The following is a 16,187-nucleotide window of genomic DNA, read 5'->3' as shown; positions in this document are numbered from 1 at the left end:
ACAAACACTTTTTATAGTTTAACAATCATGTCACAAGGATTTCACTGAACAGTACTGGTGGGTGTGAAATTGCCATTCTATATCCTGTGGACATATAAAACCCCAGCAGTCCATTTTTAAACTTTACTGTTTCAAATGTGGGAATTTGAGCTGTACAGCAGTTAAGTTGAAATACTGCTTAAACTGTATCAGCTTACGTGGGACTTTTCCTTCAATACATTGTACTAATTAGATGAAATAGAAGCCAGAATAGGCCATTCGGTCCATTAAACCTGCTCCGTTTAAAGATAAAATTCTTGAGCTTTAAGTTTTATCATTTGTTTCGATTTACTGCCCTTAAATCTTTTACCTTCCCTTTAATTTCTTAACCACTGAATAAAATCTATCACAACATAGAGTGGAGTTGGAACAGTTATGCTATTTTTAATCAATGACAATTCAAGATATTTAAAATGATTCGGTGGGGTAAATAGAGAAATTATTCACTCTGGTGGAGGGAATGTAGAGAACATAATCTCAAAATTGGAGATAGGCCAGTTAATAGTGAAATCAGCGAGTATGTTTTCATAGAAAGGATCATGCAAATCTGGAACTTGCCCTCAAAGGCTGTCGATGCTCAGTAAATTGAAAAATTCAAGACTGAGATCGATAGACTTTTGTTAGGTAAAGGTATCAGGAAATATGGAATAAAGGTGGGGAAATAAAGTTGGGATACAGATCAGCCATGGTGTAACTGAATGGTGTGAAACCATAGCCTGAGTGGCCTCCTCCTGTGCCTATGCATTAAGTAAGCCCTAGTGTCTCACTGCTTTAGAAAAAGAAATGGAGACTAGCAAAAGAGTTCCACTTGAAGGCCCATTATAGGTCATCTTCAACATCAAAAGATATTTTGTGTGCAAAGGTAGAGAGGGGTCAAACAATGGTACCACTGGTAGAACATAGACAGAGGGACAGGAGAGATAAACACAAGGCAGAGACAGGCAGGTTTTTAATCAGTGAGGGAATCAAGGGTTATGGGGAAAAGGCAGGAAAGTGAAGTTCAGGATTATCAGAGCAGCCATGATCTCATTGAGTGGCGGAGCAGACTCGATGGGTCTCATGTTAACACTACTGTCACTAGGACAGGTAATACCAGTGGATGTGCCATTCCATGGATAGGTAAGCACAGATGAGCCTGATGGCCTGTCATCTTAAAAGATGGAAATTGGTTGAAAACCTCAGTGAAAAAAGTTTTAAATGTCGTACCAAATAGAATAAATGGGAAATCTACAGGTTCATTTTCTTTCAGATACTGACCGACCTGGCAGCATTTTCAATTATCCAGCATTGGCAGATTGCCTATTTTCATTTGTTGAATTTGGTGTCCCCTCTATCTACTGAGAATGCTGTCATGAAATCCATTGATCTGTGGAGATTGTAACAATTAAGGCACAGGGTGTTCCAATGCCTGTAACATTGGTTCCTGCCTAGTGACAAGGGCCCTTTGGGAATGTTTTGATAGGTCAACAGGTCAGTTCAAGAGTCAGTGAACATCTCTTTGTGAGGCAGTCAGTTTCGGGGAGTCTCCAAGCCAAGAAGTGTCACTGAAAAAGGGACAGAAACAGGTCCCAGTTAAGTTACGTTAAAGAAAGAGCTGCGGGGAGCAGACTTTAAGTAAAGAGGACCGTTGGGCCAAAGGCACCCCTTTGGAGCAGTGGTGTTCTGCTTGGAACAGCCATTGATCTGAAAGTGTGCTTGTAAACTAGAGTTGAGTGTACTGGGGAATCCTAGGAGAAGGAATCTCGGAAGGCAAGGCTGAAACCCTGCGAAGTAGGCCATTGTTAAATTCGCCCGAGTGGGAGCAACATTTGGCAAGAATTCCAAGGCCCAATCTTCAAATGTGCAGACTGGAAACCCTCGTGAGTAAGACAAAGTTTCAATGAGATTAGCTGACTCATAGTGGGACTAAAGTCTGAATGGGGGTGTTGAGAAATCTATGGAATCTGTTTGTTACTCATTTAGTGTGGTGTGTCTGGCCACAGTTTGTCCGTTAATTCACATGAACCTCATGCTTACCCTAAATGTCAGAGTATAAGATACATATTGTAAGTTGTTTCATTTTTCTGAGCTTGTAGAGTAAAGTTTGTTTTTGTTTGTTCAAAACTGTGGAATGTTGTGGCTTTATTCCAAAAGCAGGTGTCTGAAATCTCAACCTTCATCTGCTTTGAACAAAACGTTATTGATCCCTAACCAGAACTCCCCCCAACTTCCCGGGGTCCGGCCTAGAATCATAACAATGCACTGGAGCGATGATGAGAGGAAATCCTGCAGATCGCATCCAGAAGCAAAGTATGAAAGAAGCGACAAGTTAAACTCTTAACTTTTACAACACAGAAAAAGGCAATTCATTCGATCATATCTATGTCAGCTCCCTATCGAAAATATTGATTTAATCATATCGCCTTGCTCCTGCCCCATTCAGCATATCGCCCTCTGTGCTGCCTCCCTGAACAATCTAGCTACTTAGTCTTGTTTCCCTGCTCTCTCCCACATCTTTTTAACTTTTTTTCTTTAACAGATATTTATCCCCTTCCTTTTAAAAGTTAGTATGGGTTGAGTTTGTGCTAGGACAGTCCATGTCCTAACAACACTCTTTATAAAAAAAAATCTCTTAATCTCTTCCTCTGTTCTTATGATCACAAAATTATCCCGAGTTACTGACACACACAGTGGTAAAAGTACCAGTGCCTGTTCCTGCCCCACGGAACTCATTTCTCGTTATCTTGACTCCATTCTCTCTCCCCTTGTCCAGTCCCTTCCCACCTACATCCGTGATTCCTCTGACACCTTATGTCACATCAACAATTTCCAGTTCCCTGGCCCCAACCGCTTCCTCTTCACCATGGATATCCAATCCCTCTACACCTCCATCCCCAACCAGGATGGTCTGAGGGCCCTTAGCTTCTTCCTTGAACAGAGGCCCGAACAATCCCCATCCACCACTACTCTCCTCCGTCTGGCTGAACTTGTTCTCACACTGAACAATTTCTCCTTTAACTCCTCTCACTTCCTCCAAATAAAAGGTGTGGCTATGGGTACCCGCATGGGCCCCAGCTATGCCTGTCTCTTTATGGGGTATGTGGAATATTCCTTGTTCCAGTCCTACTCCGGCCCCCTCCCACAACTCTTTCTCCGGTACATCGATGATTACTTCGGTGCTGCATCATGCTCTCGTCGGGACCTGGAAAAATTTATTAATTTTGTTTCCAATCTCCACCCCTCCATCATCTTCACATGGTCCATCTCTGACACTTCTCTTCCCTTCCTTGACCTCTCTGTCTCAATTTCTGATGATAGACTGTCCACCAATATCCATTACAAGCCTACCGACTCCCACAGCTACCTCGACTACAGCTCCTCACACCCCGCTTCTTGTAAAGACTCCATCCCATTCTCTCAGTTCCTTCGCCTCTGTTGCATCTGTTCTGATGACGCTACCTTCAAAAACAGCTCCTCTGACATGTCCTCCTTCTTCCTTAACCGAGGTTTTCCATCCACGGTCGTTGACAGGGCCCTCAACCGTGTCCGGCCCATATCCCGCGCATCCTCCCTCACGCCTTCTCCTCCTTCCCAGAAACATGATAGGGTCCCCCTTGTCCTCACTTATCACCCCACCAGCCTCCGCATTCAAAGGATCATCCTCCGCCATTTCCGCCAACTCCAGCATGATGCCACCACCAAACACATCTTCCCTTCACCCCCCCGACGGCATTCCGTAGGGATCGTTCCCTCCGGGACACCCTGGTCCACTCCTCCATCACCCCCTACTCCTCAACCCCCACCTATGGCACCTCCCCATGCCCACACAGAAGATGCAACACCTGCCCCTTCACTTCCTCTCTCCTCACGTCCAAGGGCCCAAACACTCCTTTCAAGTGAAGCAGCATTTCACTTGCATTTCCCCTAACTTAGTCTACTGCATTTGTTGCTCCCAATGCGGTCTCCTCTACATTGGAGAGACCAAACGCAAACTGGGCGACCGCTTTGCAGAACACCTGCGGTCTGTCCACAAGAATGACCCAAACCTCCCTGTCGCTTGCCATTTTAACACTCCACCCTGTTCTCTTGCCCACATGTCTGTCCTTGGCTTGCTGCATTGTTCCAGTGAAGCCCAACGCAAACTGGAGGAACAGCACCTCATCTTCCGACTAGGCACTTTACAGCCTTCCGGGCTGAATATTGAATTCAACAACTTTAGATCTTAAACTCCACCCCCCACCCCCCCATCCCGTTTCTCCCCCCTCCCCTTTTTTTTTCCAATAATTTATATAGATTCTTCTTTTCCCACCTATTTCCATTATTTTTAAATCTGAAACTAAAACTTTGTTAGTCTTTCCACCCCACCCCCACTAGAGCTGTACCTTGAGTGTCCTGTCTTCCATTCTTAATTAGCACCTTTCATAGACAATATCACCACCTTCAACACCTCTTTGATCCTTTTGTCTGTGACAGCTTTTGATTATCTGCTCCTATCACTGCTTGCTTATCTCCACAATCACCACACCCTCAACTTCTCTCTCTCCCCCCACCCCCCCACCTTAAACCAGCTTATATTTCATCTTTCTCCTAACTATGCTTCAGTTCTGCCGAAGGGTCATGAAGACTCGAAACGTTGACTGATTTCTTCTCCACCGATGCCGCCAGACCTGCTGAGTTTTTCCAGGTAATTCTGTTTTTGTTTTTACCTTAAATCTATGCCCTGATAACTGACCCCTCAATTAGGGGAAACAAGCCTTTCCTGTCTACCCTATCTGGGCCCCTCATAATTTTGTACATCTCAATTAGGTCACCCCTCGGCCTCCTCTGTTCTAAGGAAAACAACCATAGCCTATCCAATCCCTCCTCAAAGCTGCAATTTTCAAGCCCTGGCAGCATTCTTGTAAATCTCCTCTGTACTCTCTCCAGTGCAATTATGTCCTTCCTGTAGTGTGGTGACCAGAACTGTACACAAAATTCCAGCCGTGGCCTAACCAGCATTTTATACAGTTCCAGCATTACACCCCTGCTTTTGTATTCAGTGCCTCAGCCAATACGCTTTCTTTACCACCTTATCCACCTGTCCTGCCACGTTCAGGGACCTGTTGACATGATCTCCAAGGTGTCTCACTTCCTCAGCCCCTCTCATTATCCTCCCATTTATTGAGTATTCCCTTACTTTGTTTGCCCTCCCCGAATGCATTACCTCACACTTTTCTGGACTGAACTACATTTGCCACTTTTCTGCCCACTCAACAAAACGATTAATATCATTTTGGAGACAATGGCTATCCTCTTCACCATCAAGCACACAGCCAATTACTGTGTCACCTGCAACTTTGCCAATCATACCTCTCACATTTATGTCTGAATCATTAATATATACAACAAACAGCAAGGGCCCCAACACTGAACCCTGAGGAACATTACTGGAAACCGTTTTCCCATTCACAAAATCATCCATCGACCATTACCCTTTGTTTCTCATCACTTAGCCAATTTTGGATCCAACTTGCCACCTTCCCCTGTATCCCATGGGATCTCACTTTTCTGACCAGTCACGTTGTCCTTGTCAAATGACTTACTAAAATCCATGTAGACAACATCCACTGCACTACCCTCCTTGTAACTTACTCAAAAAATTCTATTACGTTAGTAAGACACCCTAACAAATCCATGCTGACTGTCCCTGGTCAACCTGGTGATTATTCTGTGCCTCAGAATTGATTCCAATAATTTGCCCACCACTGAAGTGAGACTGGCCGGTTTATAATTTTCTGGCCTATCTAAATAATGGTACAACATTTGCAGACCTCCAATCCTCTGGTAACTCATCTGTATCTAGTGAGGATTGGAACATGATCTTCAGAGGATCCGCTATTTCCTCCCCCTGGCTTCCTTTAACAGCCTAGGATACAATCTATCCACCTCTGGTGACTTATCTACTTTCAAGGATGTCAGTCGCTTCAGTACTTCCTCTCTCACTATGCTTATTGTATCTAATGTTTCACACTCTACCTCATTAACTAGAATGTCTGCATCATCCTTCTACTTAGTGAAGAGGTAGGCAAAGTACTCATTGTGAATCCTGCCCTGCTCCTGTACAGTATGCAAATTTTGGCATTGTGCCCCCTATTCAGAAACCCAGGTTATGCATGTTAAGAGCAACATTGACTTATGTGGTACACCACTAATTACAACCCTCCAGTTCAAAATTCAAAAAGCCATAACTCTCTTTTCTGCCTTTTAACCAACTCTCTATCCATCTGCCACATTCCCTTCAACTATGCACATCTTAGTTTAAATTAACAAACCTTGTGGGTTGCAACTCAAACGCCTTCAGAAAAGCCATGCACACAAAATTCAATCCATATCCTTCAACCCCTTACAAATTTGGCTGGGACTTTAATCAACCCATACCTGTCTAAGGGAAATATTCATTTTACCTGTTATGTATTCTAGAAACTTACCCACTATTGATGCTAAAGTAGGCTGATCAAAGTGTTGCCTGGTACATGAAAAGAGCTAGTGAGGCCAGCTGGGCCGCTGGCATGATATAACTTCTACACAACATCAAGCCCTTCCCACACAAATTCCTGGGAAAGGCAACCAAAAACAAGGGGAAGCCAGTGGCCAATTTTGCAAGCAAACTCAGAGAAATTATGCCAACTCTGAGATAATCAAAACAGGAAACCACAGGTGACAGGGTGACACAGCAAACTTCTACATACAGTAATAAATGGCCACCTAAGACTCGCACAGGGCTCGCCTCCATTAAGACACTACTTCTTTGACCAAACTTTTGATTATCTGTCCACTGTCCCCTTATGGAGCTTGGTATCAAATTTTGTTTGATCACATTCCTGTGAAGTACCTTAGACATTTTACTGTGCTAAAGACACTGTATAAATACAAGTAGTTGTTCTACGCCTCATTTTAAATTTGACCTCTAGTTCATTTCCTAAAGCTAGATCCAACATTGCTTCAGAGCTGGGGTGAAAACCAGTAAATCTGATCAGAAATCATCTTAAATCAAGAATATTAATTGGGATATTTAAATAATCAAATATCTTAACAGATCTACTGGTTAAACTCACCTTATTTCCATCTCCAGCTACTCTATGAAAGGATTCCAAAATTCCTCTCAATGATTTTTCAATGTCATCAGAAGGGAGAGGGATGAACAAATGGAGAGGAACAAAACAGAGAAAGACAGGAGTAAAATATTTGGCATGCACGTATGTCATGCAATGCTCTGGATCCACCTCCACAACAAACAAGGCCAACAGTTAGGCAAAATGCCCAATTTGCAAGATCAAGCACTGGGTTCTTCTAAAGAATATGTGCACTCAGGTGAAGGAGTCCTACAGGCCTACGCACTCAGGTGATGGCGTATTAGACACAGTCTTATGAACTTGGGGAAAGGAGTCTTGCTCAGTCAATGTACTCAGTTGGCCAAATGATTTTCCCAATCTCTGCACAGCTGACCCTCTTTGTACAGCTGCAATGACAAAACATTTGCTGAATTGAGATTTTGACTGTTGTCAGCAGAGCACAGAACTGTCTAGACTACATACCTCATTCCCCTGGCTGTTGCGAAACTCCAGCCCAAAGTAATCATTCTCGACAAGGTTGAGACGGTGGCAGATTTCATCCATCAGAGCCTGACCATAGGCTTTTTGCTGAGGAAGGAGAATCACAGACATCAGCACAAGTAAAATCCCATCACAACAACTTGCATTTAGATATCGCTTTTTAATAGTGAAACATACCCAGGCATTTCAGAGGAGTGCTTTCAAATAAAATGTAGTACCAAGCCACAATAGAGCAGAAGGAGGTTACAGAGATCGGGAAAGGAAGGCCACGGAGGAATTTGAAATCGCAGATGAGGATTTCAAAAGTCAAAAGTGTTCCCGGACCAGCAGTCAGCAAGCACAGGGGTAATGAGTGAACATTACTTGTGTTATGACGTGACAGATGACGTGTGCCAGGTGAACCAAATCCACAAGAGAAACTTGGTTGCACTATCACAACGGTTTTGCAATTTATATTTATTATGAAAAGATATGTGCACTGAATTCAGAAATAATGAGTCCACCAAAACCTTGAGATTTTTTAAAAATGAAAGTAAAATATTTATTAACAAAATAAAAGATTTCAAGCACATACAGAAGACTACAATTACTTACTACCATAACAAAACCTAAAATTCCTAATTGACCTGACTCCTAATTACACCCCCCTTAAGGCAACAGTCCAAAATAGATTTTAGATTTAAAACAGAACCAGCAAGTTAACACAATACCCACTTGACAGTGGAATTCCAAATGGGTGTCTCCAACTTCAGTTACTTTACATAACAGACTTATGCACGAATGGCTTGAGGCTTCTTGAAGGTTGTTTCACATAGATCTTACATGACCCTCAACATAGCCTTTCATTCTCCTTTATATATGTATCTTTCTTATTAATATGTAAATTCTATTGTTCCATATGTCTTTGAAACTGTATCTTCCTCATAATATAAAAACTTTCACATTGCCAATATTATCAGTAACCTTTGGGAAAAATAAATGCAATCCTTAACCTTGCTTATTTGGCTAGTTGTAAACAGACTAACATCCCTTTGAAATCCAACAATCCCTTCATTTATCTAAAAATGCAAATTCCCTTCACACCATACATGCTAAGCCAGAATCCATGTTTACTCATTAGCATGTCAAGCACATTTTTATACCTAGCTTATTTGGATGATTTCAAGCTTGCAGTCTACTAGACTCCAAATGTAATTAAATCACACAGGTAGACCCAACTATAATCACCCATAAACCTACTTCACAATAAACCAGAAAAATATTATGAAAATTATTATACTTTCATCATACTTGGTACAGGCAGCAGAGTTCCAGGTGAGCTTAAGTTTATATAGGCTGGGAGATAGAAGGCTGGTCAAGTAAGTATTGGAATAGAGAAGTCTGGAAGAAACAGGGTGTGGTTGAGAGTTACAACAGCAGATGAGCTGATGCAGGGGTACAGATAGGCAACATTATGGAGCTAGGAGTAGCTGGTCTTAACTTTGGAGAGGATATTGGATCTGAAACTCAGCTCAGTGTCAAATATGACACCAAGGTGGTGAAAGGGCTGGTTCAGCCTCAGATACTTGCCAGGGAGAGGAATGCAGTTGGTAGTTAAGGAACATAGTTGATGATAGAGATAAAAAAACAATGGCTTCAGTCTTTCCAATAATTGGTTGGAGGAAATTTCCGCTCATCCAGTACTCGGTGTTGGACTAGCAGTGTGACTAATTAGACACACCAGAGATGTCAAATGTCATGGTAGGGACATAGAGCTGGTATCACTGAGATGTCACTGCGAGACAGCAGAGAGGAGGAATGGGCGAGGGGAGTGGGCGGGGAGGGGTGGGGTGGGGGGTGGGGGTGTGTGCAAGAAAAGATCTTTGGGAAACTATAATGGTAATGGTTTAGGAGCAAGATGAGAAGCCACTGTGCAACTAAAATGAGGCAGTCCTACCCAGCTGGATGACAGAAGCAAGGCACTGGAGGAAGATGGCACTGCCAAAGAGGACAAACAAGTCAAGAATGCTGAGAAACAGCGGTCACAGTCACATCTGTAAATCTGATAAGAGCCTTTTCAGTACTGCAGTGGAAATCTGATTGGAGGGATTCAAACATGAAGTTGAGAGAAAGATGGGCGTGGATTTGAGAGGCAAAAAGCCATTCAAGGTGGAGGGGGTGGGAAGGTAAGGTTTGAGATCAGGTGGCAGTTTGCAAGGACAGAGGGATCAAGAATATGTTTTTGAGAATGGTAGCAATGTTAGATTTGAAGAGGAGGAAGACAGTACCTGAGAAGAGGGAAGCATTAATGTCATTGTCATATGGGCCAGGAGATGGATCTCATGAACAAGCTGACTTTGAAGAGGGTACGAGGGAAGAAAGGAGAATACTAGACAAAAATGTGTGTCCAGTGGGGAAAGTTTACCCAGTGTGCTTTGAGAAAGGGAGAGAAGATACAGATCCAATAAGATCGTAAGAACCAGGAGGAGTTGGCCATTCAGTCCCTCAAGCCTGCTCCACCATTCAATTAGATCATGGCTGATCTGATTGTGGCCTTAATTCCATTTTTCTGCCTGTCCCTCCAAGGACCTGAACTCACTTGTAGATCAAAAACCTATTCAGCCTTGAATATATTCAATGACCCAACCTCCATTGCTCTCTGTGGAAGAGAATTCTAAAGAATAATGACCCTCAAAGAAACTCCTCCTCACCTCAGTCTTAAATGGGAGATCCCTTATTTTGAAATATGCCCCCTAGTTGTAGATTTCCCCATGAGGGAAAATATCCTCTCAGCATCTATCCTATGAAGCCCCCTCAGAAACTTATGTTTCAATAGAATCACCTCTCATTCTTCTAAACACCAATGAGTATAGGCCTAACCTGCTCAACCTTTCCTCATAAGACAACCCCCTCTTCCCTGGAATCAACTAGTGAACCTTCTCTGAACTGCTTCCAATGCAAATATATCCTTCCTCAAGTAAGGAGGCCAAAACTATATACAGTACTCTAGGTATGGTCTCACCAATGCCCTGTGCAGTGGTCTGCCAAAAACATTCAAGTCTGCATCCCCTTAACTTAAGGAGTGGAGATGAGAACTGTACTGGGGGAACAATCAGGTTGACAGAGCGTAATGATTTTAATGGAGAATAGGGCAAATGTGGACGTGAGGGGATAGATAAGCAAATGGGTATCTGCAAAAATGCCATGAAACGGAGGGCGAAAGGCTCGACCATCAGAAATTTGAAAGCATAGTTATAAGTGATTTGGGGTGGGCGGGTGCAGGGAAGAGGAGAAAGAGGCCTTTCAGGGCAGGCACAGAATAAAGTGGGGTTGGGAGAAGGCGATGAGAGTGCTGAATGATACAGAGAAATGATCAGAGGTGACCTTGTTGGCGATTGATACAATGGAAGCGGGGAGGCCTCAGGAGATGGAAAGATAGAGAGAAATATGAGTAAGGGAGTTTCATATGGCGGAACAGGTTAATGAAGAATAGGATGGCAATGAACTCGAGGAGAGAAAACATGGTGAACTGAGATGGAGGTTGAAAACACAGGCCAAAAGTTATCACTCGTAGAGGTTGAGAGAGGAAAGCAGTCCAGATATCTGGATATAAAATTTGGCGAGGCACTTGGGTGGGTGGCAGAGAACAAAGATTTTAAATCAGAGCTATGGGGGTGGAACAAGGTGAGACGCTTAAAGCAGGAGAGGTGGCACAGGAGTTAAAGAAGACAGACCAAAGTGTGATTTAACGATAAGAGCCACACCACCAGCACCGCCAAATGGGGAAGCTTCAAGTGTGTGAGTGACACCATTCATCAGCCAGGTTTCCAAGGTCAGGGTTTTAATGTAATCATTCACAATAAGCTTATCAATGGCAATTGCCTCGTCCACAAGTAAATGAACATTCCAGGAGATGCAGAAAGGGGGTGAGTGGGGCTTGAACCCAGAACCTTGTGACTCAGGCGAGTGTGCTACCAACTGAGCCATGCCTCGATTATAAAGGGTTGCGGGAGCAGAAACCTGGGGAGGGGTGAATGTACACAAATCTTTGAAGGTGGCAGGACAAGTTGAGGAGGCTAATAGTAGAGGGAGAGCACAAAAGCAAGGAAGTTATGCCAAATCTTTACAAAATACCAATTAGGCCTCAGCTGACATATTGTGGCCAATTCAGGGTGTCACACCTTAGGAAAGATATCAAGGCCTAGGAGAGGATGTCTGGAGCCAGGGATTAAAGAATTTAGTTACATGGGGAGACTAGAAAAGCTGTATAACAGCAGATTTGATAGGGATCTTCAAAAATGATTACATGTTTTATAGAGTAAACAAGGAGAAATTTTCCAGCGGCATGAAGATTAGTAACCAGAGGGTACATGTTTAAGGTAATTGGTAAAAGAACAAGGGGCGACATGCTGTGGTGGGGGGGGGGGGGGGCGCGTTGCGTGCTGAAATTATGCAGTGAGTTGTGATCTGGAAGGCACTGCCTGAAAGGGCGGTAGAGGCAGATTCAATGGTAACTTTTGAAAGGGTATTGGATAAATCCTTGACAGGGAAAAAAATTGTATAGGAAGGGATTGGGGGGGGGTGCGGGGAGTGTGTCTTAATTGGATAATCTTTCAAAGAGCTGACCCGGGCATAATGGGCTGAATGAACACGACCTGCATTGTATTATTCCCTGATTTTTTTCATCAATAACCCTTGCAGATCCTTGGGGCAGGCCCAGAGCAACACTGAGGGAGGCTGGAAATGTGCTACCTTGGGAATGCAGAGGCAGTATGGCAAGAAACTACCTAATATCCTTTGGATCAAATATACACTTGCTTAACGAGTTAATTCTTTTAACATCTTGGATGAGACAACCGCAGAGAAGCAAACAGCACCACCAACATCCTGGGGCTTATCACTGACCAGAAACGGAAGTGAACCAGGCATATAAATACTGTGACTACAAGGGCATGTCAGAAACTGGGAGTTCTGCAGTGCGTAACCCACCTCATAACTCCCCAAGGTCTGTCCACCATCTACAAGGCACAAGTCAGGAGTGCAATGAAATAATCTCCACTTGCCTGGATGAGTGCAGCTCCAACAACATTCAAGATGGATACCATCCAGGACAAAGCAGCCCGCTTGATTGGTATCCCATCCATCACCTTCAACATTCACTCCCTCCACCACTGACGCACAGTAGCAACAGTGTACACAATCTACAAAATAAACTGCAGCAACTCACCACGGCTCCTTCAATAGCACCCTCCAAACCATCAGCTCTACCACCTAAAAGGACAAGGGCAGATGTATGGAAACACCACCACCTGCAAGTTCCCCTCCAAGCCACACACCATCCTGACTTGGGATTAAATTGCCATTCCTTCACTATCGCCAAGTAAAAATCCTGCAACTCCCTCCCTATGAGGTGTCAGCTGTGGCTCAGTTCATAGCACCCTCGCCTTTGAATCAGAGGGTTGTGGGTTCATGTCCCACTCCCGGAAACCAAGAACTGTGATTGTACTCGAAAGAGTTGCAATCTGTGACTGTTGATAACTCTAAAGAGTTTCCCTCCCTAACAGCACTGTGGGTGTACCTACACCACATGGACTGCAGCAGTTCAAGAAAGTAGTTCACCACCATTTTCTCAAGGGCAATTAGGGATGGGCAATAAATGCTGGCCTAGCCAGTGATGCCCACATCCCATTAAAGAATAAAAAAATGCCAGATCCACACTACATCATCTAGTGCCAAGACAATTTTGTATTTAGCACACATTAGTGATACACACAACAGTGCCTGCTTTTTACATCAAAGGAATTTGTTGCCCATCTGTTTCTATTTCCCTGCTCCATTATCAGTGCCATTTCCAAACTCTTACACACTTAACACTCTTGGCAATGCTAATGGTGTTTCTGGGGAGGAGACTAAGTCCTATACCCAGTACTTGTGCACACTCTTCAGCTTATTTCTCAGACTACAGGCCTCAGCTGTTACAGTGGCATGTCCAGCAGGTTAATATAAATACTCACCATCCCTATACAACTCTATGTCTGCCCCAAAACAGAGTCATCACTGCAGAATGCCACTTTCTCAGGAGTTCCCCACCATCCCCAACCCCCGAACCAAAGGATTGTTATTCTTTAACATTTTAACTTTTACAAGACCAGTGAGATTGATGCTATTTCTCATCAGCTACCAAATACCACTTATAAATCACTTAAGTGCAAGTACAGATATGAGAGATTAATTTTTCAAGCACGAAATATTTTTAATGTACACACTGTAGTTTGCACCAGATATAGTAGTCTCCAATCTACTGCTTGTTAAATAATTAACCAGAGTGCTTTGGTTTTGCTGTTGACTCTAACACGCAATATCTCTGATGTCTGGGGAATAGCCCCACAGGTGTGGGCCCTCCAGAATCTTACTCAAGTCATTCTGCACAGAAGCCTAGACTCTAGGCATCAGAGAAGGATTCGGCTACTACAGGAATCTAAACTGTATCCTAGCTTCTCATCTGATGGCCACACAAGAATCCATCTTTCTTTCTCTCACTAATGTTGATTTGATTTCAGCTGTTTATTTCTGTAGATGTTCCTTTGATGTTGCTGAACTCACCACATGGGACGGTGACCTCCAGGCAATATTGTAGACACCCAGGAAGTTCAGACTCCAGAATTTTAGATGGGGTGACCACACAGGGACATTATGTAATTTTGCCCCTCTTTAGGTACTTTTATATTTAATTTGATGCTCTGGGGTGGGACACTTAAATGGAGATTGAAAACATCTATTCACGGCTTGCCCATTAGTGTTACAGTTCAGGCTTAAAATGTGAAGGTGAGTCATCAAACAAGTATAAGACTTGCTAAGTTAACTATTCAATTTGACCCAAATGTACAAAAACCACTACTCAAACACAAGTAAATATATTGGCTGCTTTAGTCTGTAAATGGTCACTGTACTAAATGGCTACATTTCAAAGACAGTTGATAATTTAAGAGAAGACTATGTTAAAACCCAATTTAAGTATGCACAAGAAAACCAATCCTCAACACATGGTGCAGACAAGTTCTGCATGAAGAAGCTGCTGTCAAACTGCTATGCGTGAAGCTGATTCTATAAAACCTGAAACTGCATGCATAAATTGGAACTAGGAGTTTTGCCCATCAGTCTTTCACATGGATATTTGGGCTGTTGTTCTCCCTTTACCAGGGGTAGCTGGGCTGCAACAACTTGAAACAATTCACATTTTTTTTGAATGTCAACACCGTCAAAAATGGAACATAAGCAGACGTAGTCCCAGCAGATTTGGTTTGTGAATTTCATCCAACAGCACTCTACCATCAGGCTCTGCCGGTTATGCAAGGCTGAGCCAGCATCCAGGAAATGTACAGTCACTCTGCGATTTATCTTAGCCAGTAAACAGCAGTTCAGGGGGAAAAAAAAACTGATGATTAAAAGCAGATCCTCAAATAAAGTGCCCCCGATAATGTCGGAATTTGGGCCAGCATGAGACCAAAATTCATCAAGTTCAATCCCCAGGATAATAGTTGGGACTTGGCTGTTCGTAGGAAAGTTAGGGTTTGACCAGATGGGAAGCTGCTTGTCAGTAATCCAGATTTGCAAATAATATCTTTGTGGTGTTTGCAAATACACCTTGAATTCCAGCTCTCATTAATTGTTGTACAACTATGCTGATCCCATTCCCTACCCAACCTACAAAATGGAAATAAAAGAATGCAACTCCCAGAACTTTGCTTGTGCATGCAAAATTAGATCTTGTAAATTATACTTGTCCAAGATTGAAATTAAACCATTGTCCAATTTGATTAAAGTCTTGGAAACAGATTTCTCAATATAGAAATGTAATATGTATTCTTAGAAAGCGAGGGCCTTCTCATTTAAAGCCCCACTCATTCCAGAAAACAGCCACACCATAAGTTGCCAATAGTGGCCCATTTCAAACCACCACCCACACTCTCCTACCATCCCCAATGCTCTATCTTCCACATCAAAGTGAAAGCTGACCAGCAGCTCCAAAGAGCAGGAACCATGACTTTCATCTCTGATGCTTTTACATACCAGGCTTTAGTTAAAATTCAGAAGAATGTCACTGCCCTTTAATAAAAGTTTACTTGGTAGGACGGTTATGTTCGTTTGTTTGTGCTACATAGAATAATGAGGGTAAAATCTTTTTTAGACCACTCAAATACATGTGTTTATGATAGGTTGGAATGCCCGCTCCCCAGCTAGACACACAAATATTCTCCAGATGGCTTTAATGGCCCATTTATATTGGGAACTGCTTCCTGCATGCACAGATGTTTTAAAGATTCTGTTTAGTAGCATTTACATTAAAGAGCTTTCACACTAGAGAAGTACAGCCAGAGAAAAAAATCCACTTCTCGGATGCACAAGTAGAAAGTCAAGAAACCAATAGCACTGTGAGTTCACAAACAAGAACTCAGGTTTACATTCTCAACTTGAGATGGTGTAGCAGAAAAGAGGCACAATAAAGAGGCAACAGGATTCTGCAACCACCCAGCACCAGCTAACTATACCCCCTTTATCAGAACACAAAGTCAGTCTCTAAACAACCCTTCAGTCACA

At 43.0% G+C, this 16,187-nt stretch overlaps 1 protein-coding gene across 5 annotated transcripts in view; it reads right to left on the bottom strand.

The window, feature by feature from the left end:
* Positions 1 to 16,187, bottom strand: part of farp2 (FERM, RhoGEF and pleckstrin domain protein 2) — a 188,895-nt gene that overhangs the window by 137,423 nt on the left and 35,285 nt on the right. For all 5 annotated transcript variants that reach the window (XR_013579581.1, XM_078563521.1, XM_078563524.1 and 2 more), the window contains exon 2: positions 7,593 to 7,697. Coding sequence is in view for 4 of the 5 variants with exons in the window: in XM_078563521.1 (XP_078419647.1) it covers positions 7,593 to 7,697 (105 nt within the window). In the remaining variant the exon portion in view is untranslated. The remainder of the gene's footprint in view (positions 1 to 7,592; positions 7,698 to 16,187) is intronic.

This window comes from Cetorhinus maximus, chromosome 19 (genome assembly GCF_964194155.1).
Source record: "Cetorhinus maximus chromosome 19, sCetMax3.hap1.1, whole genome shotgun sequence".
Classification (NCBI taxonomy): domain Eukaryota; kingdom Metazoa; phylum Chordata; class Chondrichthyes; order Lamniformes; family Cetorhinidae; genus Cetorhinus; species Cetorhinus maximus.
The sequence above is the reverse complement of the archived record's forward strand: the minus strand, read 5'-3'. Positions and strand labels throughout refer to the sequence as shown.